General features: G+C 44.5%; 1 protein-coding gene across 1 annotated transcript in view; it reads right to left on the reverse strand.

Moving 5' to 3' along the window:
• Positions 1–25,858, reverse strand: part of MAP6 (microtubule associated protein 6) — a 71,963-nt gene extending 46,105 nt beyond the window's left edge. Inside the window, 1 exon segment of the mRNA XM_021704706.2 lies at positions 24,933–25,858. Within this exon segment, the coding sequence (XP_021560381.2) occupies positions 24,933–25,858 (926 nt within the window).
• Between the last annotated feature and the right edge of the window lie 733 nt (positions 25,859–26,591).

Raw genomic sequence — 26,591 nt, forward strand, 5'->3', positions numbered from 1 at the left:
GGGGGGGGCGGGGCTCAGACGTCTAGAGCCCCGCGAGGCAGGGCTTTGGGCGCTATCTCTTTGTTGTGTGTTTAACGCGTAGCTGGGCAGATGTTCCACGAGGCAGGCAACCCAAACATAATTCTTGTCTAAGGAGTTGACGTGTATGAGAGACGACGGCGGGTGAAAGCTATCGTTGTAATAATACATATTTACATATGCATAGTACTTTCTCCTCTAGATTCTAGAATGTGCCTAGCATTGTTTTCTCTAGGCTGGTCTCTAACTTCAGTGTTCCTAAGGATCACCTCAGGTGGGAGTGAGGGGTTTGTTAAAATGCAGCCTCCTGGGCCTCACCCTCACAGTCTGATTCTGGGCCCCAGGAAGCTGCGTTTTAAACAAACACCACGGTTCTCATACAGGTCCATGGACTGTGCACAGTGAGAGAAACACTGAGGTATTTACTTGATCTGCATAACAACTTTGGGATAGAAACAGAATAGACATTATTCAGAGGGTTTAAATAATTGGCCTAGGGTGGGCAACTTGCCAACGAGTGGTAGGAGCTTGGACCCCCTCCCACCTCCCCACCCCACACTGCTGAAAGGCTTTTCTTCCATTAAGCCTTTGTCAGAATAAGTATTCTTGAAATAATCTCTTCGTCTTAACACCCAAAGCGTGCTTCTTTTTTGTTACTTACAGCCTTCCCCTTAATACAATGCTACAATTAAGCACCTGCCTTGCCTCTGTATTAAGCAAGTCTTTCTATTCTGGTGTTTTGGCATCTGGGTAAGCAGCTCCCCACCCCCACCCCAGGGCTAGCCCTTCCTAGAGGTAGTAAACATGCCTTTCATATGCAAACCCAACCCATCCGTTGCCCAGACCCCAAACACTGCCTTTACTGGGCTCTCACACTTGGGCCACTCTCCTCCTGCCCTAATCATTCCAGGACTAGGCATCAGACAACTCTGGACAGCCCCTGTGCCCCAGAGGCCACTGAAATTATTCAAACAAGCCAGTCCTACACCTGCTTAGCCTGCTTCCCCTGCCTGACCCACTTCTTCCTGGGAAAACCACAATGAAGGCTCTTGCCCACGTTTCCCCTTCCTCCTTCCTCCTCCTGACCAACCCTGGTGCTTCCCCACGTGGCCTGGCATGGCGTGGTGTAGGCTGTCCCCTCCTCTTAAGAATCAATGATCTTTTCAATGGCAATCATCTCTTGATCTGGTGTGTTACCATGCCAGAATAAAAATAAAACCTGCATGTTTAAAGTAGTCTCCCATATTCAACTAGAAGTGACCTGAGGACAAATGCTTTCTCTCTGAACAACTATTAGATTAACTCACTATAGTGTTCACTGTGGGTGCTTAAAAAAATATTTGTTGAATTAATTTTAAAAGTCAAGCTTAGATTTTGTTCACTTTGGGGGTTAGAATTTGTAGTCAAAATTTTTTTAAAGATTTTATTTATTTATTTGACAGAGAGACAGAGACAGCGAGAGCAGGAACACAAGCAGCAGGAGTGGGAGAGGGAGAAGCAGGCTTCCCGCGGAGTAGGGAGCCTGATGGGGGGCTCGATCCCAGGACCCTGGGATCATGACCTAAGCCGAGGCAGACGCTTAACGACAGAGCCACCCAGGGGCCCCTGTAGTCAATTTTTACGCTGCTCCCAAACTTCTGTTGTTTTTCTCAAGCCAAGTGTAAAAGCGAATGGCAGATTGTGTGGAATGTTGGGTTATCACAGGCTCCCTTCAATCATGCAAGGAAAGCATTTACTGACAGCATTTACTGAGAGGAACAAGGGGCAGTTCCAGCTTTCTCGTTTGCCATGAAAACAGACTGTCCTGATTCACAGATAAACACTTAAAAGGACAGAAACATTTAAAAGGGCAGTCTGTGGTTTGCTCACGGGCACACAGAAGCAGGCTTCGGAGCAGGAAATGGAAGAATCTAAATCTTTCTGGACTCCTGATCCAGTGCTCTCTTCTGTCTCACCAAGCAACCTGCAGCTCCATCTTTCTATTTTGCTTGCCCACATATTTCACATCCCATCACACAGAACACTGACTCATAGATAAATACTTAAAAGGACAGAAATATTTAAAAGAGTGGAAACACATCGATTAAAGTAAACTCAGCTACTCACAGTGTCTTAAATGGGACCACTTTGGAGAATTTCTGAGAAACACTGATTGAAGTGGCATCGTGGTTCCACCAGCAGGTTTGCACATTTCAGCTGGTGAGATTCACTTTTCCCTCAAATGTGACTGGTCACGTGAGATGCGGCACCTGCCCTCAAGTGCTCTTGGGGTGAGGAGAGCGCTAGGCCACAATAAATGAAGGAGATATGATCCAGATATATATTTCCTACCCCATTAGATCACATTCTAGGGTCAATACAGCATTTTAAATCCTAATGCTCTTTTCAAAAGTATCTAAGCAAAACCAATTCCTCATTCTTCTCTCCCTGTTGGGAGTATTTTTTTGTTCTTTATGCACAGGCTTTATCAAAGTGGCTTAAATACATAAAAAATACCCAATTCAAAAACTAAAATGGAACTGCCATAGCTAAGATGGTGCCACCGCATCCATTTAGGAATATCCATTTTGGATCAATTTGTCGTTTTGGCCTCAGCCATCAATTTTTAATTAGGCAGATCTGGGATGTGAATGCAGGGTGGCATCTCACTCTAAATCCCATGCTTTTTTCCTCAAAGCCAAATTATTCAAGAGAACTTTTTGGAAAGCAAAACACAGAGCTGGAAATGCACGATTTCAACCTTATAAAAACATGAAGAGAGAAAAAGAGGAACTAACACCAAAATTACAGCATCTACATATGAGTGGTGGGATTTGAGGCGACTGACATTCTCCTTTTTATTTGTTCACAAATTGTACTTTTTTTTTTAATTTTATTTATTTATTTGACAGAGAGGGAGAGAGAGCACAGCAGGGGGAGTGGCAGGCAGAGGCAGAGGGAGAAGCAGGCTCCCTGCAGAGCAGGGGGAGCCCAATGTGGGGCTCGATCCCAGGACCCTGGGATCGCGACCTGAGCCGAAGCAGACAGACACTTAATGACTGAGTCACCCAGGCGCCCTGTACTTTTTTTTTTAAACTAAATTTCCTGGGGCGCCTGGGTGGCTCAGTCGTTAAGTGTCTGCCTTCAGCTCAGGTCATGATCCCAGGGTCCTGGGATCGAGCCCCGTGTTCCCTCTCTCGCTGTGTCTCTCTCTGTCAAATAAATAAATAAAATCTTAAAAAAAAAGAATTTAAACTAAATTTCCTAATAAAGGAGGGAGGGAGGGAAGGAGGAAGGGAAGGAAGAAGAGGGGAGGGAGGGAGGGGGAGAGAGAAATACTACTCTTCTGCCTCAAGTGACCCTCCTGGGCACAGCCCTGCGAGTCAGAGTTGTCCGCAGGTTTCCTCTGGGCGCCGAGCCTCGAGGCTGGCTGTGCTCAGGCTGCACCCCTGCTCTCACAGCTGACCACCCCCCACTCCACTGAACACACACAAGTCTGTCACTTTCGGTTCCACTTGATTTCCACTCTCCGCTCTGGCTGGTGGCCATGGAGTCCTCTTGGCAACCTGGTTCCCATGGATACCCCCGATTCCCAGACAGGCTGCTGTTCAGAGCAGATGGTCGTTGGCACTGGGCGGGGAACAGGCTGAGAGGACATCTGAGTTATCCAGTACCCTGCATCCTTCTGCTCACCCCCACCCCAACACACACACACCCCTTTTCCTAGATCCTGCTTGCTTCTGGCCTTGCCAAGGAACTCATGACATTTCAAATATAACAAATACTACAACACCAATTGCTAACATTTATTGAGCACCTACTATCTGGCAGACAATGACGTACAAAGTGCTTTACATACAAAGGGAAGGAAATAATTTACCAGGATAGGTTAAAGAGTTCCGTGTTTCTGACCCAATTCAAACATGACTATTTGGGCCAAGTCTTTTTGGGATGAGTGTGGACTGTTGATGTGCATAAAGGCGATCTCTGAAACATACTGAAATTTCCAGTTCTGGACCCAACCTTAAAAATTCAGATCCAGAAGCTCTGGGCAGGGCCCAGGAGTCTGGGATGGGGCTGAGGAATCTGCACCTTAAATAGGCACTCCATGTGATTCCAATGCAGGTGGTGGTGGGCCACTGGAGATAAAGCCTGCCCTCACTCAGAGATTCTTAGACTGTAGAGTGCCCAGGAGGTCTTGTTAAAATGCAGTATGACTCAATATGTTCGGGGTAGGATCTGAGATTCAGCATACCTGATTAGCTCCCAAGTGAGGCTGATGGTGCAGGTCCATGGACCACACTTTGAGTAACAAGAACCTAGAAGATCAGTCTCCCAGAGACTAGTTCATACCACACTTACCTGCCAAAAGCCCAGTCAGGTAAGCCAAAGGACATCACAATTATGTAATAGTTTGGTTCAGAGAGAGTGAAGCACACTGACTCCACTTCCTGCCCGTGCACTCCATAAACAGGACTATATCCAACACACCCCTGGCACAGGAGTCCTTGACCCCGTGTCAACAGTGCCCAGATTTCCAGTCACAACCCTGCCATTCCCTGGCAGGAAGTCTATACCCAGGCCTCCCTGTTTCCTGTGCTTGGTTTCGTTTCTCACATCTCAAGCCTTTGCACATGCTGTTTTGGGTTTCTGGAATGCACTTCCCCTTTTACCACTTGACCTCCACTACCTGGCACCTTGCTGACCACCACAGCATCACGGCCTGCCCTGCTTCCAACCTTGGCCCTCTCCAAACCTCTCGCCTCCCAGATGCCGGACAGGTCTCTTGAGAAGGCAAATCCAGTCATTCATTCTCCTGTTTAACCTCTTTCAGTGGTTCCCTGGAGCTTTCAGGATAAGGGTGCACAAGACCCTTCATGAATGAGCTCTGTCCTACTTCTCTGGCCTTTCCCTACTTTCCACCCATTTTCCTCAGAAGCCCTGGGATCTACCCTCCCTCACTCTGTTCCATCCGCCTGAGATGCCTCCCTCCAGTTTACGCAGCAGACTTCTACTCAACCCTCAGAACCCTGCTCAAACATCAGTCTTTTGGAAGATTTCTCAGCCCTTCTGATTTCCATATCTATGTTAGATGTGAGCAGGGTGCTGGAGCCGGCTCATACTGTCCTGACAGAGCCATATACTCAATTTTCTGAGCCAGTGGTTAAGCAGAGCCATTATAAAAAAATTAATTACATAAATATAAAGTAAACAAACTGTATCAAAAGATAAAGGTAAAAATGCTCAAAACATCACTTTCTAATTATTTTACCACATGTTACTATCATCTATGCTCTTGAGATGACTTAGGTCTTCATTGTACCCACTGGACGGGAACGCCACATTCTGGCGGCTCCGTGGTAGGGAGCGGTGCGTGGGCAGCTTGAAATCAGCCTCTGACACCACGGAAATCAGCAAATGCAGCAAACCAACACTAGGCTTATTGTTTTCTTGGCTGTTCAGACTTGAGAAAGTAATGGGGTTCAATGTTAATGATGCAGATTACACGTAAAAGTGTGTTAGACCTGTAGCTGTTACGTTGTGGGCAGCACAAAAAAAATGGAGGAAATATTTTTTCCGGTACTCAAAATGCTTATCGGCTGGAGCAAAGGAGCTCACAGCATTCGTTAATGCGTGAAGCTAGACATGTCTTCAGGCACCCTCACTGCTTCCCTTTCACCTTCTCCTCAATACAAACAAAAATACCAGCCAACATTTATGTCAGAACAACACTCACTTTGGGTGCCTGGGTGGCTCAGTCGTTAAGCGTCTGCCTTCGGCTCAGGTCATGATCCCAGGATCCTGGGATCGAGCCCCGCATCAGGCTCCCTGCTCGGCAGGAAGCCTGCTTCTCCCTCCCCCACTCCCCCTGCTTGTGTTCCCTCTCTTGCTGTGTCTCTCTCTGTCAAATAAATAAATAAAATCTTAAAAAAAAAAAAAAAAAGAACAACACTCACTTGCCAGCAATTTGAGTGACTTCTTTGTTGAATCCAAGAATGGATGGATGGATGGATGATGTCAAAAGCAGCTCCTCCCCTAGGAGGATTCTATATATTACGGTGTATATTTTCAACACCCTGGAAAACCAGAATTCTTAACTATAAGAATGACTATAAACTTATTTTCTGTATTTGAGGTCCCTCCCAAGAATCCTACACTGTCCCGAGCTTTTCTCCCACAGCTTGTTTTGGAAGTGCGGAACATCAGTACCCAGGCCCTTGTCTCCCAGTTTCCCACCGGTGGCCTTGGCAAATACTCCACCCAGGCTCTGGTTTCCAACAGTGTCCAAACCTTATTGTATTATAAGAGGGGCAGTGTGATCTAGGGAGAGGGAGAAACAGGCTGTAGGTGGCCTATTCAGGGATGTAAATTATGCCTTCAGTTATTAGCTGTGTAACAGTGGGAAAGGCATCCAGCGTCTCTGAGCCTCAGATAACACAGTACCTACAGGACAGAGTCGGGAAGACTAGATAGAATGTACAGAAAGCTGTTCGTATTATTTCTACCGCCACAACGGCTGCGGCTGCCAACAATACTCAGGATACTTTTATTATGTGCTGGGTCCTAATCCAAGCAGTTTACATTATAGTAGGTTCCTCACAGGCAACAACAGGGCCAGAAGATAGTGGAGTGATATTTTTACAGTGCTAAAAGAAAACTAATGTCTACCTAGAATTTTTCCCTCAGCTAGCTATCACTAAAGTATGAGGGCGAGATAAAGATATTTCAGATGAAGGGCAGACTTCCAGAAAGCAAGAGTGGGATTCAAAAAGCAGTGGTGAGCAAAATATTACTGAATACTGAGGCAAATCTAAATAAGCATTGGACATAAAAATGTTATTACTAATTATTTCTAAATTATAAAGCAAAGCTGAGCTAAACTATAAGACAAGAACATGGAAGTTGGAGGGGCGATCAGAGGTAAAGTTTGACCAACTTGAAACTGTAAGTCAGATCTACAGATTAAAAAATAAGGATAGCCACCACAAAACCAACCACCCAACAAAAAACTGGAAACAGAATGCATACTTCTACGCAGAAGGGAAAGAGAAAAATCTAATCAATTCAATAAAAGGCTGAATTGGACCAAAGAAGGAACAAAGGAAAATCACAGTAAATAGAAGATCCAAGAAATTTCTGAAAAGAGAATATTAGAATTAACAAGAGAATTCATCGAGTTTACAGGTACCGGGTAAATATACGGCATTCAATGATGTTCTTATACATCACCAACAACCAATTAGGAAAGGTAACAAAAAAAATCTCACTCACAATAGCCACAGAATCTAGAAAACATCTAGGAAAGAGCAAAGAAAAAAGACTTTTTGAAGGATATAAAAGAAGACCTCAGTAAATGGAGTGATGTATCTTGTTTATACACGGAAAGACTCAATGTTACACAGATGTCAATTTTCAGATTAACCTATAATTTTAACCCACGTCTAATCAAAATCTCAACAGTATTTTTTGTAGTAGTTGAAAACGAAGTCCAAAATAAATATGGGAGGGTAAATGTCTAAGTAAGACCAAGACAATTCTGAAAAAGAACCACCAAGAGAGGGGCGCCTGGGTGGCTCAGTCATTAAGCATCTGCCTTCGGCTCAGGTCATGTCCTGGGATCGAGTCTGCATCGGGCTCCCTGCTCCGCGGGAAGCCTGCTTCTCTCTCTCCCACTCCCCCTGCTTGTGTTCCCTCTCTCGCTCTCTATTTATCTCTAATAAATAAATAAAATCTTAAAAAAAAAAAAAAAAAAAGAACAACCGAGAGAGACTTGCCCTGTGATCAAAACACATCACAGGGCCATTGTAATTAGGTTAAGTGTAGTATTTGTTAGCAATTGACAAATAGGTCAATGCAACAAAGTAGAGAACCCAAAAACGGACCCACACAAGTGAGGGGACTTGCTATCAGAGAGAGGGAACTTTTTAAGTCAGTGGAAAGGAATGGCCTGTCTAACAAATAAATTTGGGATCGTTGGCTTTCCACATAGAAGAACATGGAAATATATTCCTATCTCACACTCATATCACTGAAAACTCATTCCAGATGTACTATAAACCTAAATGTGAAAAATAAACCTTGACACTATCAGAAGAAAATATAAAAGACTCTGGGAGGGAAGTCTTTCTGAATTAGAAAAAAAAGGCACAAACCACACAGGCAAGGACTGAACATAGTGAATACATTAAAAAGAAGAATTTCCGTGTGACAAAGACCCTGTAAAGGGAGGCGAAAGCCAAGCCACAGAAAAGAAGATTAGTTGTCAGTATCAGTGTAGGTCAATAAAAATGAGATCACACCTTATAGGACTACAGGCACGGGGTGGGGACATGCAACCCACAGAAGAGGAATTGCAGATTTTGAGAAACACAGAGAAAGGTTCTGAATTTCACTGGAAAACAAGGAAATATGAATTAAACAATGACCATTTTCACACTATGAAATTGGCAAAATTTTAACTACTGACATTACAAGAAAAAAGGATACTTTTTACACGATTAATTGAAGTACAAATGAGTCCAGCCAGTAAAAAGAGCAATTTTCCAATATCTAGTAAAATGCATATAACCTAAGATCCAACAATTTCCCTTCTAACTCTTACATATGTTCAAAGAGAGAAATGTATAAGGATACTCATTGCAGCAACATTTTCGATAGTTAAAAATTAAGAAAACCTAATATAAATAGAGCAATTTAAATATTATGTGATATATTCAATGCTGGCAGGTTATATGGCCATTAAAAAGAAGGAACTATAAATAAGTGGGTGCTTATGCCTGCTCGTTTGTATTTTTTCAGGATATATGATGTTGGGTGAAAAAAATAAAGTCACAGAATGATAGTGTTAGCTGTCATCTAAGTAAACACAGGGGCGCCTGGCTTGCTCAGTTGGTAGAACATGTGACTGGGGTCTTGAGGTCGTGAGTTTGAGCCCTACATTGGGTATAGAGATTACTAAAAAAATAAATACATAAAAAAACTTTTAAAAAATCATCAAATACTATATAAAAAATAAATCAACATATACACACATATAGTAAAGCCATTTGTAGTTTATGGATGAAGAGATATGCACCCCAAAGTCACGAGGGGCAGCCTCCTGGGGGGAGTGGGAAGAGCAGGATGGGTCTGGATCAGGTGGGCAAGGACAACTTTATTATGAAAGAAAATAATGTTTTGACACACACAAAAAACTGGAAGTAAATAAAATAAAATGTTAATTTTTAAAATTCTGGGTAGCAAGAATATGGGAGTTACGCTATTCTTTGTAGTGTTTTTTTTTTTTTTAAGTTCTACAGAAAAAAAAAGAAAAGAGAACAGTGCTTTGAAGATTTCTCAGACAAGGTAGCGTCCGATATTTAGGAGGGAATGAGAGCAGTATCAAATGGATGAAACCAAATCCTTGGCCACGAGCTAACACTTCAATGCCCTCAGAGTTGCCCATTACAGCCGTGCTCTGTCCTCTGCCCTGTGCTCTCTGCTGCAAGCCTCAGGACAGGGCGCTTTGGCATCGTGCGCTTGGGTGTTTAAGGGGAACTTGGAATGTGGTCCCTTAGCCCGGAAGTCCTCCAGAGGGGACTGGGCCAACTCATTAGTGACAGGCCAGGAAATGAAGCCAGAAGGAGGGGCTCAAGCTGGGCAGGTATCAAGGCTCACCTTCACCCCCCAGGGTTCAGCTCAAATACCACTTCCTCAGATGACAGCTCCAACCCTAGTCTCGGTTAGGCCTGTGGGCTCCCATTAAATGCCCTCCCAGCACTTAGTACTTTCCCTGCCTAAAATTCATCACAATTGTATTTAATAATCAGCGATTGGAATGCATGCTTAACACCGTATCTGTCATTCTACAGTTCACTCCATGGTGCACTGCATCTATCTTGTTCAGAGCTATAATCCAACTTAGTTTGGAGCCTGTCCCAAGTGACTAATCTGTCTAAACTGGTGTGCAGTCAGATTCCATGCTTATTTTTAAGTATTGATATTTAAAATTTCGACTGCAAGGACCTAATGATTTATAAAACACTGTACATATCCATGCAACCTATGACATGTATAATATTGCCCCATTTTCTTGAGGAGGAAATTCAGACTCAGAGACTTGAAATAACTTCACCAGGGTTACATAAGTACTAAATGGAAAGGCTGAGATTTGAGCTGAGGTTTATCTGATGCCAATTCTTTTGGTTGATCCTCTGCACCATGGCTATCAGATCAGTAGCTGTGATTACTAATTTCCCTTATGTTCTTCACTTTTTCTTCAGTACTCTTCCCTCTTCTATCACCTCTAGCCCTAAAGACCTTGCTTAGTTAAAAGCATCCATGCTTCTGCCGCTGCATCATCTCCTCCTGCCTCTTCCTCCCTTTTCCATCATCATCATCATCATCATCATCATCTTCATCATCGTACTTCTCCCTATTATTGAAGTAGGAACAGACACAGAGTAAATCAGGATGTGCCAAACTGCAGACCTCACAGTCATCTCCCCAGAGCCTAGCTAAGTGTCTTATTCATAGGAAGTACTCAACAAATATGAATTGAATTGAATTGAATTGATTTATTAACAAAGTAATGCTCTTTACCCAAATTCCTCCATCTAGATAGAGATTAAGGTAGCATTTATAAAGTATCACCTTCCGAGAAATATACTTTGGGTTGGGACTATTATGATGTACTAAAAGGCTCCCCAGAGAATGGTGTGAAAAGATTAGATTCTCAGCAGCTGCAATCACCGACTCCAGTTCATAGCCAGCCCTTGGAGTCATGCTGGAACAGAGCTTCTTTGGGTTGTCACCACAATCCTCTCATGATCGAGGTCTCTTCTGTGCTTTTCTTAGGTGCCGAATCCTAGGCAAGGGAATCTGTCCTCATGCACCTTGTAATAGCACTTATTCCTTATCTATTTTTTTAAAAGCTTGTTCCAGCTCCCAAGAGAACCCCAAATGAAATGGTCATAGCAGCCAGGGACTGATATTATTTCACAATGGTGACTCCTGTACCTTGTATCCTTGGTTGCTATGAGAGATGGGTTGTCACCCATTATATATGAGGACAAAGAGACTCTCTCACACATATATCAGTGCCCTGTTGCATTTCAGCTGTAAGGAAACAAGAGAGTGCCTATGTCACTTGGGAAGAATAAATGATGTGCTTAATAAGGAACAGTCAAACTAAGTATTCTCAGGCACTGTGGTCAGAAGGTTATTTGACACTTAAACACAAAGTCTGAAACTTGATAGCATGGTGTTCTGTCTTCAATAATATAGATCAGAGGGTGCCTGGGTGGCTCAGTCAGTTAAGGGGCCAATCTTGATTTTAGCTCAGGTCATGATCTCAGGGTCCTGGGATCAAGCCCTGGGTCACGCTGGGCTCCATGCTCAGCAGGGAGTCTGCTTGAGGATTCTCTCCCTTTCCATCTGCCCCTCCCCCTGCTTTCATGCTCTCTCTCTCTCTCAAATGAATAAATAAATCTTAAAGAAAAATAATAATACAGATCAGAGATTGGCAAACTGTAGTCCATGAGCCAAATCCAGCCCTCTACCTGGCTCTGTTCAGCCATGAGCTAAGAATGGTTTTTGTAGATAAATACTTGTAATTAAATATGATGAAGGGGAACATTAATTTTGAACCTCATTTCAGCAAATGTTATTCCCCTAAAAAAAAATCCATTCTTCTCATTAGTAGACCTATATTACAAAATATTGTATTCAATTATTATTATTATATTTTGAATTTCAACACTTAAACTTCCGGGAAATTTGTTCTCTCTTGTTATATAACATATGAGGGCTGGGCGAGCCTAAAATATATATTATCTATCCCTTTACAGAAAGTTTACCGATCACTGCTCTAGACCTTTCCAGACTCATCTCCTGCTACGTCACTCCTCACACTTGGAACGTTTGTCATATCTGAATATCTGTGATTCCCCAAATGCATATCTAACTCTCCATGCTCCAGGTGTCCCTTCTGCCTGGAATGTGCCACCTCCCTGCCTGCCTGATTATTTTGCAGCTCGGCAGGGGGTCTGCTTCTCTCTCTCCCTCTGCCCCCACCCCCTGCTCGTGTGCTCGCGCACACTCTCTCTCTCAAATAAATAAATAAAATCTTAAAAAAAAAAAAAAAAGATAGGCAAAAGAGTCACAAGTCATAAACTTAGTCTTTTAGGAATATTTAGTCTTTCAACAACTTTGCAAGGTAGATATTATTGATTCTATTTTACCATCGAGGAAACAAAATCAGAAAAGAGAGGTTAAGTAACTTGCCCAAAGTCATATAGTTAACAAGTGGTGAGTAGAATTTGAACACAAGTCCCAAGATAAAGCTAGACATCTGAGAGGAGCTGAAATTACTAGTAAGTATTGTACTCTTAAGTGGCCTTTTTTGTTCTTAGCTCATTGTTAAAGACCTGCAGGAAGAAATATCTAGCTCCTAACCTCTTGCCTTCCCAATGGAACTGACTCCACGCTTTTGACACACTGCACAGGTACACCTCCTTCAGGAAGTGGAAGTGGTCCATGACTCAGATTGAGGCAGGCCCCCCCTTTACTCTACATCCCCTCAATATCTTGTCCATATTTCTACTATTGCACATACTACTAATACTATAATTTTCTCAGTATGTTTCTCTTGCTAGAGCTCTTTTTAGGAGAGGGAATATGTGCAATTCATTTCTGTATCCCCGGGTCCTAGCATAGTGCCTGATACAAGATGTGACAGATGTTTGCTGAGTGAATAACTGAAAGACTTTCATTGGTAACTGACTCTATTCCATTCTTTCAATGATAACAATAAATGTGGCCAGCACTTAGTACGATGGGTGTACACTGGGGGAGAGTGTTATCTCCCCCCATCTTCATCATGATTCTGAAGTCACTACTGTGCAATTATCTCCATTTTACTGATGAGAAAACAAAAGACTTTCTCAAGGTCACATAGATTTTTAAGTTACAGAGAAATGATTCGACCCAGTTTTAATGGTCAGCAAATCCTTCACGGGACACCAGGACACCTCCAAGGACTCATCCCACCATCCCATCCATGAATCTTTCAACAAAATTAACCAGCACTTGTTGTGGCCCTTGAGATCTCTGGTCCCTGAGTTTAGCCCTCAGCAGGCCCTGTCTGGTGCTTTAGAAGCTTGCATCCATGTTACCTGCCTCACAAGACAGCAAGCTCCTGTGAGCGGAGACCATGTGCTCTGCACCTTAAATCCTCATAGCCCGTAGCCCCAGCCTTTGCATGCTCTAAGGATGCTGCATTGAACTCGGAATAAAAATAATATTAAGCCCACTGCATTATTATTATGATATTATGATCAAATAAATCCAACCTAATTCCCTGTTTTTACAGTATAAGCCTCTTTCACAATGGACTAAAAGCTCTGAAGGATAGGAGGGATTTAGAAGGAAGATGGGAGGAGGGCAGGAGGGAAAACTGTGAGCAAAATCCAGCCGTAGTTACATGTAGGGCTTGTCAAGGCCCAGCTCAGACTGTGATTTGGCGAGATCACCTGCTGGGGCCCCCATGATTGTAATGTACAACCAGAACTGAGAATCCCCAGGAAAAAGCATCAGGTGAGTGTGGGGAGCAGTGGGCAAAAACGCTGAGAACACCAGATAGGTCAGATCCTGGAAAACCTTGACTGCAGCCCGAGGTGGTGGGCCTTGCTCTGGTGGGGAAGGGAATCTGAGGAGAGTTCAGGATAAGGAGCAGTGAGACAGGCAACCCTCTCCCACTGCAGAAACAAGCTGGTGAAGGAGGATGGCATGGGCTTAGGAGAGTGGGAGCCAAAAAGACAGCACAAAGGGCGGGGGCGCATAGCAGCCCCCTAGGAAGGGCATCAAACTGGGGCACTTGGCAGGTGTCTGCTTGAGTTTCGCAGATAAGACACAGTAGTGGGCTGAGAAGAGGAGAAACAGGCTCCAGGGCCCCCTCAGCCATTGACTGGTTGTGTGATATCAGCCCCCAGACCTCCCTGACCCTAGTGTTCATCTTTCAAGACAGACATTATAGAAGGTCATTATGAAGTCTAAATAAAAAGATATGTTAAAGCAATTGGCACCGAGTAAATACTCAGTAAGTGGGGTTGAAACTCAATTATGTTTCTGTTCTAACATTCATAACAGAATGCTCCTTTCCATTCTGCCATTGCCTATCTTTCGCCTGTCATGGTGGTCTAATAGAGAACAGTTCTTAGGGGCTAAGAAGATTGTAAAAATGCCCTTTAGGATATGCCGCGACATGGGCCAACTTTTTGAAGTCACTGCACGAAATAGACAGTGACCACAGAGAACAGCACGGTGGAGAAAGCAGTGTTTCAAGGAGGCACTTATGGTGCATTTTGTGGCTTGGGGCCTGGGCCCAACTTTCCCACCAAAAGAGGTTACACCAGGCATGGTCCTGCAGAAGCCTCTTCATTCAGTTTGGAAAGAAATACACATTGGCAATGGGCTATGCTAGGACAGTGAGGGTAGGGAAGAGTACTCGGATGTTTTATATACAGTGGGGTAGCTCCTGCAGGGAACACAGAGGCCGGTGGCAGAGGAGGTGGGAAGTGGGGACAAAGGAGGGGCCTGAGCTTTCACTCCATACGGACACCAACGGCCCATCCTCGACTGACTCTTCCTCCGCCTATCCCTGATGTGTCAGTGCTGCTTGGGCCCAGGCCCCAACAGTCTCTTCTTCTCACCCTCTTTATTCCCCAGCCACCCTGATGCCTGTGGGTTTGATCCTCACTGACAGGTGCATGTCCGAATCTTTTCTGTTCTGCCTTTTCTCTTACTTGGTTTGTACTTTGTTTTTTAATTTTTGGTTGAGGTATAACATACATAAAATAAAGTCCATAAACCTTAATTGTTGCCATGTCTAGATCCACCTAACCAGCAACCAGAAAAAGATATAGAACAATTCCAATATCTTGGAAGGTTCTCTTATGCTCCTTCTCAACCAGTTTACTCACCCCACCCCCAGAGATCACCAATATTCTGATTGCCACCACCATCAATTCCTTTGAGCTGTTTTTGAAATCCATATAAATGGAATCATTCAGTAAATGTACTTCATCTGTTCCTTTCATTCATCATCATGTCTGTGGGATATATCCATATTATAGAGTACTGCAGTGATTTTACTTTTCATACAACAGTGGTTCTCACCAGCGGCAAGTTTTCCTCCTGCAGGAGTCTTTTGGCAATGTCTGGAAACATTTTTGTTGATCACAATTCAGCAAGGGTGAGGGTGCAGTGGGAAGTGCTACGGCATGGAGTGGATAGAGGCCAAGGATGCCACAATGCACAGGACAGCGCCTCACAACAAAGAATCATCCAGCCCAAAATGTCAGTAGTGCCAAGATTGAGAAACTCTGTGTATTAGTTCCCTGTAGCTGCTGAAATGAATTACCACAAGCCAAGTGGCTTAAAACAATGCAAATGTATTATCTTCTAGTTCTAAGTTAAAAAGTCTGTAATGGGTCTCACTGGAGAAAAATCAAGGTGTCATCAGAAGCAAGGTGTTCCTTCTGAAGGCTCTAGGAGAGAAGCCATTTCTTTGCCTTTTCCAGTTTCTTAACAGCTGCCTGCTTTCCTTGGCTCATGTCCCCTTTTCCATCTTCTAAGCCAGCAATGTCTGGCCGAGTCTTTATCACATAGCATCACTGTGACACTGACCCTTTCACTTATAAAGATTTCTGTGATTACAGTGGGCCCATAATCCAGGATACTCACCCCACCTCAAGATGCTTAACTTAATGACACCTGTAAAGTCCCTTGTGCTCTGTAACATGGCATACTCCCATGTTCCAGGAGTTGGGATGTGGACATCCTTGGGTGGGGGGTTGGGGAGGAGCATTATTCTCCCTGCCGTACCCTGCCATATGATATTCCACTATATGAATATACCACAATTTATCCTGTTGTTGATGGACACTTGGGTTTTTTTTTCTTTTTAGCTATTATTAATAAAGCTGCTCTGTACATTCTTGTACAATTCTTTTGCCCTCGTTTCTGTTGGGTATATATTCAAGGGGACAGATACTGGGTCTGAGAGTAAAACATATGTTTAACTTGAGTAGATAATGCTGAAGAGTTTTATGAAAGTGATTGTACCAGTTTACACCCTTACCAGCAGGGCAGATTTCTATTTTCTATTTTCATTTTCTACTGAACATCTCCATGTCAACCTTGCAAAAAACACCTCAAATTCAATTGGCTCAAAACTGTGTTTATCTAGCTCAGTGAATGACTGTTTCCCCAGACATCCAAAGCATAAAATCTGGGAAACATTCTAGATTCTTCTCTTTGCCTTTGGACCTGCTTTCAATTAGCCACAACATTATTGTATCCTATACAGTCAGTGCTTGGTTACTTTCTTTCCTTCCTGGAGGTCTTCGTCATCTCTCACCCAGTCTACAGCTTCTTCCTGAACTCCATGCCCCCAATCCATTCTTCCCACCACTGTCAAAGTCACCTTTTCCAAAATCCAAAACCTAATCCTGCTTCTTCTCTTTGCTTATAGGACAAAGGAGCCGGCCCGGCCTACCCACCTGGTCTACCCTTCACCATTCTATTGTCATCCCATGAAACCTCTAAATGCTGCCCACACAGAACTGCTTACGATTTATCTTCTCATACATTTACTCAAATTGATTCCTTCCCCCTCTCTCCTGAACCCTTTGGTTGACAGCCCTCAAATTAAGTAGACTTAAACTCTCTCTCTCCTCTGTGCCCCACCATACCCTGCACAGAATTTTTATTAGGGTACTTTTCAGCACACTTGTCTCTGCCTAATACACATAAGCCTTTCAAGAGCAAGACTGCTTTGTCATTGTAGGAATGAGCCTGGTACAGAGTAGACACTAATCAATGTTTACTGGATTAAAACTGAGTTGAGACAATACACGTTAATATGACATGGAGGACATGGCATGTATTGAGAAATAGCATTAGACAAAGTCTGCCTTCAGAATCTAAAAACCTAAAGGGCAAATAAGAGGCCCTGTGGGTCCTAAGCTCTAACAGGGAAATAATAGTACCATTTCTGCTGGGCCACTATAAAGATTGTAGGAGAAAATGCATCTAAGATTTCTAGCAGCCTGCCAGGCACATAGTAGGCACTCAATTAGCTACTATTATTATTTTAAAGGGTGAAAACTAGCATTTTTAGTGAACATCAAGAGAATTTTTAGTTTGTTGGTTGAGGCTCATCTTGCAGTTTTCTTCATTCAGTAGAGAATTAGAAGCTCACCCATCTACATTTATACAACTGATATAATTTGTAAAGCCAAAGCTGCACTGATGATAGAGATAGCTTTTTAATCTTAGTGGACATTTACTGGTGTATTTTAGTGTTGTGTCTGGGAAACTGAGCGATTCTTAAGTGATTACAGATTTAGAACTATCACTGGCTTGACTTATTTTTTAAAGTTAATATATGCAGTAGGTGCCTCTTTTTTCCCCCCTAAGAGAGCAACCAAGAACTGCCTGTATCTTATCTCCTTTCCTCATTGTGGGTTAGTCTCAGTCAACATTATATCTCTGAGAGTTAACTGCACAAGGTCAACCAATGATCTAGCAAAATGCTTTGTACACTAATTCCTCAGCAAAAAATTCCAAAGAGGCATAAGGCATTGCTGAGTTAGGTATTCGGTGTGGTTTCTGTGATATGTCTCTGTTCTGATTTCCTCCTCTGATCATTCCTTCTTTGTTTTTTTCATGGCTATTCCTTCTGCTGTCAGTACCCCCCAAATACTTGCATCCGTCAGGGCTCCATCCTCTGATGGCTAATTTTCTCTACTCCTTCTTTGGGGATGATATAAATATATATGCAAACATTTCAAATAAAAAATAGCAAACCAAATTCAACATCATAAAATATACTTTTATACAAGTAAAAGGTTTATCTCAGGAATGCAAAGATGGTTCAATATCAGAATACTCTATTAACAGATTCAAAAAGAAAAACCATATGATCATCTCCGTTGATGCAGAAAAAGCATTCAACAAAATTCAATACCCACCCACATTTTTAGAAACCCTTAGTAAACCAGGATAAAGAGAAGTTTCTTAACCTGATATGAAGCTATCTCATAGAAATACAGAAAAAACCTCAGGCTTAATGATAAAACTTAAGAAGCATTTCCACATCCCAAGACAAAGATGCCTGTTATCACCTACTATCAAAACTATACCCTATGTCCTCACCAATGCAGCAGTACACATACACAAAAAAGATTTATAAATATTGGAAAGGAAGACAATAAATTGGTATTTGCTAAAAACCACAGATAGTCCAAGGGAGTCTGCAGACAAAACTAATTAGTGAGTGTGATAAGATTGCTTAATACAAGATCAACATCCAAAAATTAATACATATGAGCAACAAACCATTAGAAAATGTAATAAAATATACTCCTCACAATAGGAAAAATAATTGGAAATACTTTAGACAAAAAGAAAAGATGATAGTGTGGCATTAACTCAGAATAACGGAATAGAACAGATATCCCAGAAATACATCCAAGCATATGTGACCCTTATGTGTTAGAGGAGATTCGTGGAGATATTAGTGAGGAAAAGTTGCATTTTAAGGATAAAAGTTTCCATAAGACAAAAAAGAAAATTGGATCCCTACCTCATTCCATACCTAAAGTTAACATCCAGTTAGACTACTAGAGATTTAAATATAGAACAATATAACTTAAAAATGCGTGTGTGTGTGTGTGTGTGTGTGTGAGAGAGAGAGAGAGAGAGAGATGGAGAGAGAGACTCTTGTGCAGAAAATTACAAAATGTAAGTGAAGCACATAAAAGACTTAAATAAATGGCAACCAACACTGGTTTTGTATAAAAGAAAACTCAATAACGTAAGGACAATTTCTCCAAGCAGTATTTTCCCAAGTAAAGCTTGAACTTCGCCTGCATCAAAATTACGTAGACTGCATGTTAAAATGTAGTTTCTTAGGCTCTACTTTAAACCTACTGAATCAGTATGCCTGAGGATGAGGCCCAGGAATCTGCATTTTAGAAAACTTGCCAGATGATTCTTGGGTGTACTAAATTTTGAGAACCCTTGCCTTAGGGAAGTAGGTCATAACCTGAATTGCACATGAGAATCGCCTGAGACCATTTTTGAAATATTCAGATGCTCAGGCCACATCCCAGACCAATTAAAACAGAATTTCTTTTTTTTTTTTTGTAGTTTTTAATTTTATTATGTTAGTCACCATACAATACATCATTAGTTTTTGATGTAGTGATCCACGATCCATTGTTTTCGTATAACACCCAGTGCTCCATGCAGTACGTGCCCTCCTTAATACCCATCACCGGGCTAACCAATCCCCCCTCCCTCCTCCCCTCTAAAACCCTATTTGTTTCTCAGAGTCCATAGTCTCTCATGGTTCATCTCTCCCTCCAATCCCCCCCGCCCATTTTTCCCTTCCTTCTCCTAATGTCCTCCATGCTATTCCTTATGTTCCACAAATAAGTGAAACCATATGATAACTGACTTTCTCTGCTTGACTTATTTCGCTTAGCATAATCTCCTCCAGTCCTATCCATGTTGATGTAAAAGTTGGGTATTCATCTTTTCTGATGGCTGAGTAATATTCCATTGTATATATGGACCACATCTTCTTTATCCATTCATCTGTTGAAGGGCATCTCGGCTCTTTCCACAGTTTGGCTATTGCGGACATTGCTGCTATGAACATTGAGGTGCACATGGCCCTTCTTTTCACTACATCTGTGTCTTTGGGGTAAATACCCAGGAATGCAATTGCTGGGTCATAGGGTAGCTCTATTTTTAAATTTTTGAGGAACCTCCACACTGTTTTCCAAAGTGGCTGTACCAACTCATATTCCCACCAACAGTGTAAGAGGGTTCCCCTTTCTCCACAACCTCTCCAACATTTGTTGTTTCTTTCCCTGTCCATTTTGGCCATTCTAACTGGTGTAAGGTGGTATCTCAGTGTGGTTTTGATTTGGATTTCCCTGATGGCTAATGATGATGAACACTTTTTCATGTGTCTGTTAGCCATTTGTATGTCTTCTTCAGAGAAGTGTCTGTTCATCTCTACTGCCCACTTTTTGACTTGATTATTTGTTTTTTGCGTGTTGAGTTTGAGAAGTTCTTTATAGATCTTGGATACCAGCCCTTTATCTGTAGTGTCATTTGCAAATATCTTCTCCCATTCTGTGGGTTGCCTCTTTGTTTTGTTGACTGTAAAACAGAATTTCTGGGCAAGGCACATATGCATCAGCATTTTTAAAGCTCTCCGGTGATTTCAATGAGCAGTCAAGGTGGAGGATCATTGCCCTGGGTGAAGGTTTGCTGCCTGTCCTCATTTGAACATTTACTTTTAGGACTACTCTAGTAGAGACTGGACTTTATCTTGATTAAGGCAGGCATAACTTCCTTATATAAAGGTTATAACTTATTCATCTGGTATCCCCAGCATCCTATCTGATACACAGCAGGGGCTTGGTGGTCATTTTCTGAAATAAATCCAACAAATTAAACTGAATGAAATGAATCAATGTGTAGGTGAATAAAATTTTCACCAAACTTTAAAAATTCTACTGGATTCTGCAAGCTTATATGGCACCTGCGCACAATGTTACGCTGTGAGAGGTATAGAGATGAACAAAATACAGCCCTTCTCTTCCAGTGTTTGTGATCCGGTGGAGGAGGCAGATACAGACAAAAGTATCTTATAGTCAAGCAGACAATGGGAGTGCACAGAATATAAAAAGGGAATACAAGAAAAATTAGTTCTGAATGGCAGAACCTAGAAGGTATCCTTAAAGATTCAGTATCTGAGATTGGCCTTGAAGTATTGCTGAGACTTGCCCAGGAAGAAATTAGGGAAGTGGGCGGTTGCCCTAGAAGCATAGGGCAGTTTTGCCAGCAGAAGCCACCCACATCAGACGGGGCTTTCTCTAACCTTCATGGAAGACTGTAGGGCAGACACGAAAGGCTCCTTTTCTTTCCGATTTCCTTGTTACTGCTCTCATTTGTCAAGTATTTTGCCTCTGGTTTATTAATTCTACCTCCTGGTGCCTCAGCTGATTTCTTCCAGGGGAAGTTTCTCATTAGCATTTCTATGGGGAGCATCTGCCACCCCACCTATCCCTATTAACTGATGGCTAGGGCAATGGGACTGACTGAGAGGGGAATTTTAATCCCCTCGTCATGACTCATCTCTTTTCTAATTGAGAATGCTAGGTCTAAAGTCACAAATGGCTGCCCAGCAAAATCCATCCTTAACATTAAAAGTGGTAACAGAGACATGCTTCTCAATTTTATAACATCACCTATGTAAAATGAATGTAATAAAAATTAATCAATTTCATGATGGTGAATAATGAAAGATATCTGAGATAGCACTTAAAGCAAAAATCCCAAGCCAGTGTGGATATGTTATGAATTAGATGAACTGTTGAATTGGGAAGGTTTCTCAAAATCATAGTGTCAAAGGACATTTGATATTATGTACTGACTGTATATTGTAGGAGAAAAACTAATGAGTATGTATATGTCTCTGCATGCTGACTGTATATTTTACATTATATACCAATATGTTAAGCTGATGGATTATGTGTCCTTTCTCTATTTAAGCCAACTGCTTGCATTGATGTCATGTGACAGATGTCACTTGGAAAGCCCATGAGATGAACCAGTCACCATGGTGTAAGCCACCATGATTTATGCAGAGTGGCAGAAGAAAAGGGTTTGTAAATCAAATTATCTTTGAAATGGAACCCAACCTGGCCTCTAACAAGGCAATGTAAGACTCATCTATGCCAGCCATGGGGCATACTTAGATTCAGGAGATATTTGGAATCATAGCAAGGAAAAGAATATGAGACAATAGGAAAGGAAATTCAATGTTCCAGATAAGCCTACAGTTCCCAGGCATTTTTTTCTTTTTTCTTTTTTCTTTTTTTCGTTTTTTTAAAGATTTTATTTATTTATTGGACAGAGAGAGACACAGCGAGAGAGGGAACACAAGCAGGGGGAGTGGGAGAGGGAGAAGCAGGCTTCCCGCCGAGCAGGGAGCCAGATACGGGGCTCGATCCCAGGACCCTGGGATCACGACCTGAGCCAAAGGCAGTCACTTAATGACTGAGCCACCCAGGCACCCCCATTTTTTTTTCTTTATGTGATATTTGATTAATTGATTATCTTATTTCTTCATGTCTACTTTCACCCAAAGTGCATTTCCCTATTATTGGTTAATTTTTCTTCTGAAACAAAAAACAATGTTAAATTTCTCATCAACTTTGTCATGCACTTAAATTGTCCATTAAGGAAATTGATGTCTCTTAGCAACACTCATTCTCTTAATGCTTCCAAACCCTTTAGATTACACAGCAAAATGGAACTGCTGGCCCCAAAGTCACATTCATAATTAAATTTTACAGAAGACCCAAATGAGAAAAAAAATTCTTTTGAGGTGCTCAGAGATTTTTTTTTTTTGACAGGTTGGTGGAGTTCTGATAGTCATTAAAAATAGTCATTCTCGCCAGCTGCAACAGCAGAGCCTTCCCCCATTCAATCCCATCACTTGCAGTATGAGTATAATACTAACTGTAAAGTCTGACATGCTTACTGTACAGTGAAGGTGGCGTTTTGGGGGAAGAGGCCATATAGAACAAAGGTGCAAGCCCATAAATTCGGAGTGGGTTGTATCTGAAGGTTAGGTCATCCCCTGACTGTCTAGCCAATTTTTCACGGACAAAGCAAGTCCTACTGACTTGGAAACATAAACTGAGTAGGATCACCAAAGGAGATTTGAGAATTTGGGATCTCTCTTGATTGGCATTGACTCTCTGGAGGTGAGGAGGGGTAGTTTCCTGCATGGTGGGTGTTAAGGTTCCACCTGCCACGGGGTAGTAGAATGAGAGTAGGAAGATGAGGAGGCCAGATCAGAAATCTGTGATGTTAGGCCAATCTTAGGGTTCTCTGGGAATGAAGTAGGGCCTGCCTAGGAAACAAGAAAGCCATGGCAGAATCACAAAACTACATCTTGGCTTTGTTTTTTATGCCCCTTGCTTATTTGCTTCCTTCTTTTCTTTTTGGTCCTCCCTTGGTAGTAGCATAAAGATATTGTGCAAATGCTGCTCCTGATGGCTATGAACCAACGAAAAGGATCTTGCCCGACCCAAAGCCATAAAAAAAGTAGTGCACTCCTAGGGGACCACTGTGGTCGTGATAACAATAAACCAAGAGAGAAATGCCAAGTGAGAGGTGGAATTTGGGAAGGTGGAGTAGGAGCCAAATGTTAGCTGCCCCTTCTCATTGGGAAATGCTTTCCAGAGTTAAAACCTGGGAGAGAGATGAATTTTGTCTTAAAAAGAGAGGATATCTATCTCTGTTATGCTTCCTTCAGCATATGAGGGAGTGGTTGTTACGTTCACTGGAGAAAGACATCAGTCTGATATGAGGCTACATACAGGGTCTTGGCAAAAGACACTAACTCAGCAGTCCTCCCAACCACAGTCTCCTGCAGGAAGGAGGCAACCAGCTGTGGCATTGACGAAGGACCCCATAAGCCACATTTTGAAACCCTCTAGCTCAATTATTCATCTTGCACATCTGTTTCCCCAGAGATCCTAAAGCCCAATGTTACACATTCAGAGTCAAATGAGATCTCTTAGTTGCTTGATCTGGGTTGGAACATAAAGGGAGGATGGAAAGCTAAGCATTCAGAAATATATATTGGATGTACAAAGGGTGAGAAAGCAAGTTGGAAGGGCTGAGGCTGCAGCACAGGGAGAATTCTAGAAGGATGGAGAGAGAGAGAGGGAAGGGAAGAGGGAGGGAGGGAGAAAGATAAGGAGGGAGGGAGAGAGAGAGAGAAAATGGATATGCACTTTCTTGAAGCCATTCATTTACAAGGAATTTAAATGTGCTAAAGAGGGGGTTCTTGGTGGTAAAAGAATGAGCAACACAACTGGAGAACATAAAGGGAAAGGAAAAAGGAAATGCATTAATAGGGGAGAAAGCTGGAGGTATCTAGGAAGTGGACATCAGAATAATGAGGCATCATGCACAAGATTGTAATGGCAGTAAGACATTCTCATCACCTACTATGTGCCAGACATAATTCTCCTTGGCCATCTCATTGTAATTCTCACAATGTCTAGTGCAGTGTCTGACATAAAGTAGGTGCTCAAAATATGTTAAATATTAATATTTAATTAATAAATGAACGAGCAATTCTAAGAGAACGATCTATTACCAATTGCATCTTACACCTAAGAACCTTAGGCCCAGAAAGGTTAAGAACAGTGCTCAGTGTGTCACAGCTACTAAAAGGAGGAAGAAATCTGACTTCAAAGCCTGATGGTAGAAGGAGGGTGATCTAGAAGAGCCCTGCAGGGAATCAAGAAAAGGGTGTGGTGCTTGGATGTCTCCCGGGGACTGAGAGAGGGAGGGAAGAATGAAAGGCCAAGTGAACTGGGCTAGGGAGGAGGGGATTGGCCACTGGGAAAGCATTCTTCTAGGAGGACGGGGCCCTGCGGAAAGCACCATGGCCCTGGGCCACAGCTGAGCCAGCGAGGGGCAGCGTCCAGGCTGATGCCGCTGGAGAAGTGGGTGGGGCGGAATGGCACCGCCTGTGAAGAAACTGCAAAAGGGTCTCTGTTGAGCAGGCAGGGATCTGAGGTGGGGCGGGGATGGGGGAACGTGGCCAAAATGGTAAAGGGAAAGACCTGGGCAGGCCGGAATAGAAAGTACTAACAGCATTCACTTGAGAAAGAGCAGAAAGGAGTCAGCCCTGGAAGGGTGTCTGGGATGCGGCCGAGGAGAGGGTGTGGTCTGGAAGGGGAAGGGCTGCCTGTGAGGCCTGCGGTGCGGAGAATGAGCCCCGGGCGGCGTCCGCAAAAGAGTAAGGGTCACCTGCCCCGTCGCCTGAGCGGCGGCCCGCGTCTCACCTGTAGGAGCTGCCCGCCGCACTCGCCACCTCCTCGCGGATTTGCCTGTTGAGGGCGTCCGCCGCTGCACGCCCCTTGCCAGCCTCGGGGCCCGCGGCCTGGACCGGGGCCTGCGCTGCGGGCAGCGGCATCTGCTCCGGCGCCTGTCCCTCGGCGCGACGCAGCATCCAGGCGGGCCCGGGCTTCTTGCGTGTGTCGCGCTCGTCCGCACCGGAGGGCTTTCCGGCTGCGGGGCCACCCGCTCCGCCAGGGGTCGCCTCCTGCTCCGCGGCCTCCGCGGCGGCCTGCGCCGGCCAGCGCTCCTGGCTCTGCGGCCGGCGCTTGGACGCCCCGAGAATCGGCCCCGAAGTCTGGGAGGACGCGGAGATCTGCACGGGCTTGGGGATCCACGGGTGGTCCCCGCGGCGCGGCAGCGGCCAGGCGCGGAAGTCCTTCTGGTACTGGGTCTCGCGCTCGAAGGGCGCGTCGGAAGGCTGGTACTCGCTGCGCGGCCGGCAGCTCGGCTCGGGCCGCTGCACCTTCCAGGCGCGGTAGTCCTGACGCATCACCGAGTCCGCGGGGCCTGCGCTGGAGGTGGAGCCGGAGCCCGGGCCGGGGCCGGGGCCGGGCCCGCTCCGGCCGGGGGCACCCGCCGCCTCGCGTTCGCCGCTAGGCCCGGGCGCCGGCCCCGTTGCCCGGGCAACTGCATCCAACTCGCCCTGGGCCGGCTGCGTCTCTATGGCGACCGCCCGCGCCGAGGGGGGCGCGTGCGCCGGCTGCGCCTGCTGCTGAGGCTGCGGCGGCGGCGGCGGCTGCGGCGGGGCGCTCGGGGCCTCGGTGGCCTCCGAGTACTTGGTGAAAACCAGCGGCACGGCGATGTCAGCCTTGTCCAGCTGGTTCCAGAAGCGGGCGATGCAGCAGGCCCGCGTGATGCACGGCCACGCCATGATGCTAGCTGCAAAGCTGGCCTTCCCTCCTTTTTGTGATTCTAAAGCAAGTCTCTAATCTTACTTCAGTCCCTCGGCCCTGGACCAAACTGGTTCCCACTGTTTTTCCCTTGGTGGCCTGAGCTACCTCGCTCTCCTCTCTCAGGGAGCACCCAGGAAGGTCAAGCTATCACTGAGATAAAGTCCGTAAAGTCCCCCGATTACCGGCTGCAAACGCCTCCGGGAGCCGCCTGCAAAGGTCTTGGGAGCGCAGTCTGCTGCGGGCACCGATGGGTGAGCCACACGGCGTCCCGGAGTCCCCGGGCGAGGGCGTCTGGGTCGCGCCCCTCCCTGCTGCGGCGGCGGCGCGCAGACCCCGGCCAAGCGAGGCGACGCGAGGCGAGGTGGCTGCGGGCTTAAGCCATGGCGTAGAGGAAGGGCCGAGAAGGGTGGCCTCAGGGGCCACGGACGAGGCTCTATTCTTCCTCTCCGAGGCGTCCCGTCGCAGCCAGCCACCTAGCAGGGCTCGGAGGCGATCACCTCCAGCGGAGACCGAGCATTGCTACAGCCGCTGCTCCCAATGATGCTGCAGCCACTGCCGCTGCCGTCTCTGCTGCAGGGAAGCGGCCCCACCCTTATCTACTGCTCGGCGGGGGGAAAAAATCCAGGCAAGACGCTGGGAGAAAGCGCGCTGCAGAAAAAAATCACCTGCTGTCGTCAGCGCGCGCTGCCGGGAACTCGCCCTCCCTCTTTC

This window comes from Neomonachus schauinslandi, chromosome 11 (assembly GCF_002201575.2).
Source record: "Neomonachus schauinslandi chromosome 11, ASM220157v2, whole genome shotgun sequence".
NCBI classification, from domain to species: domain Eukaryota; kingdom Metazoa; phylum Chordata; class Mammalia; order Carnivora; family Phocidae; genus Neomonachus; species Neomonachus schauinslandi.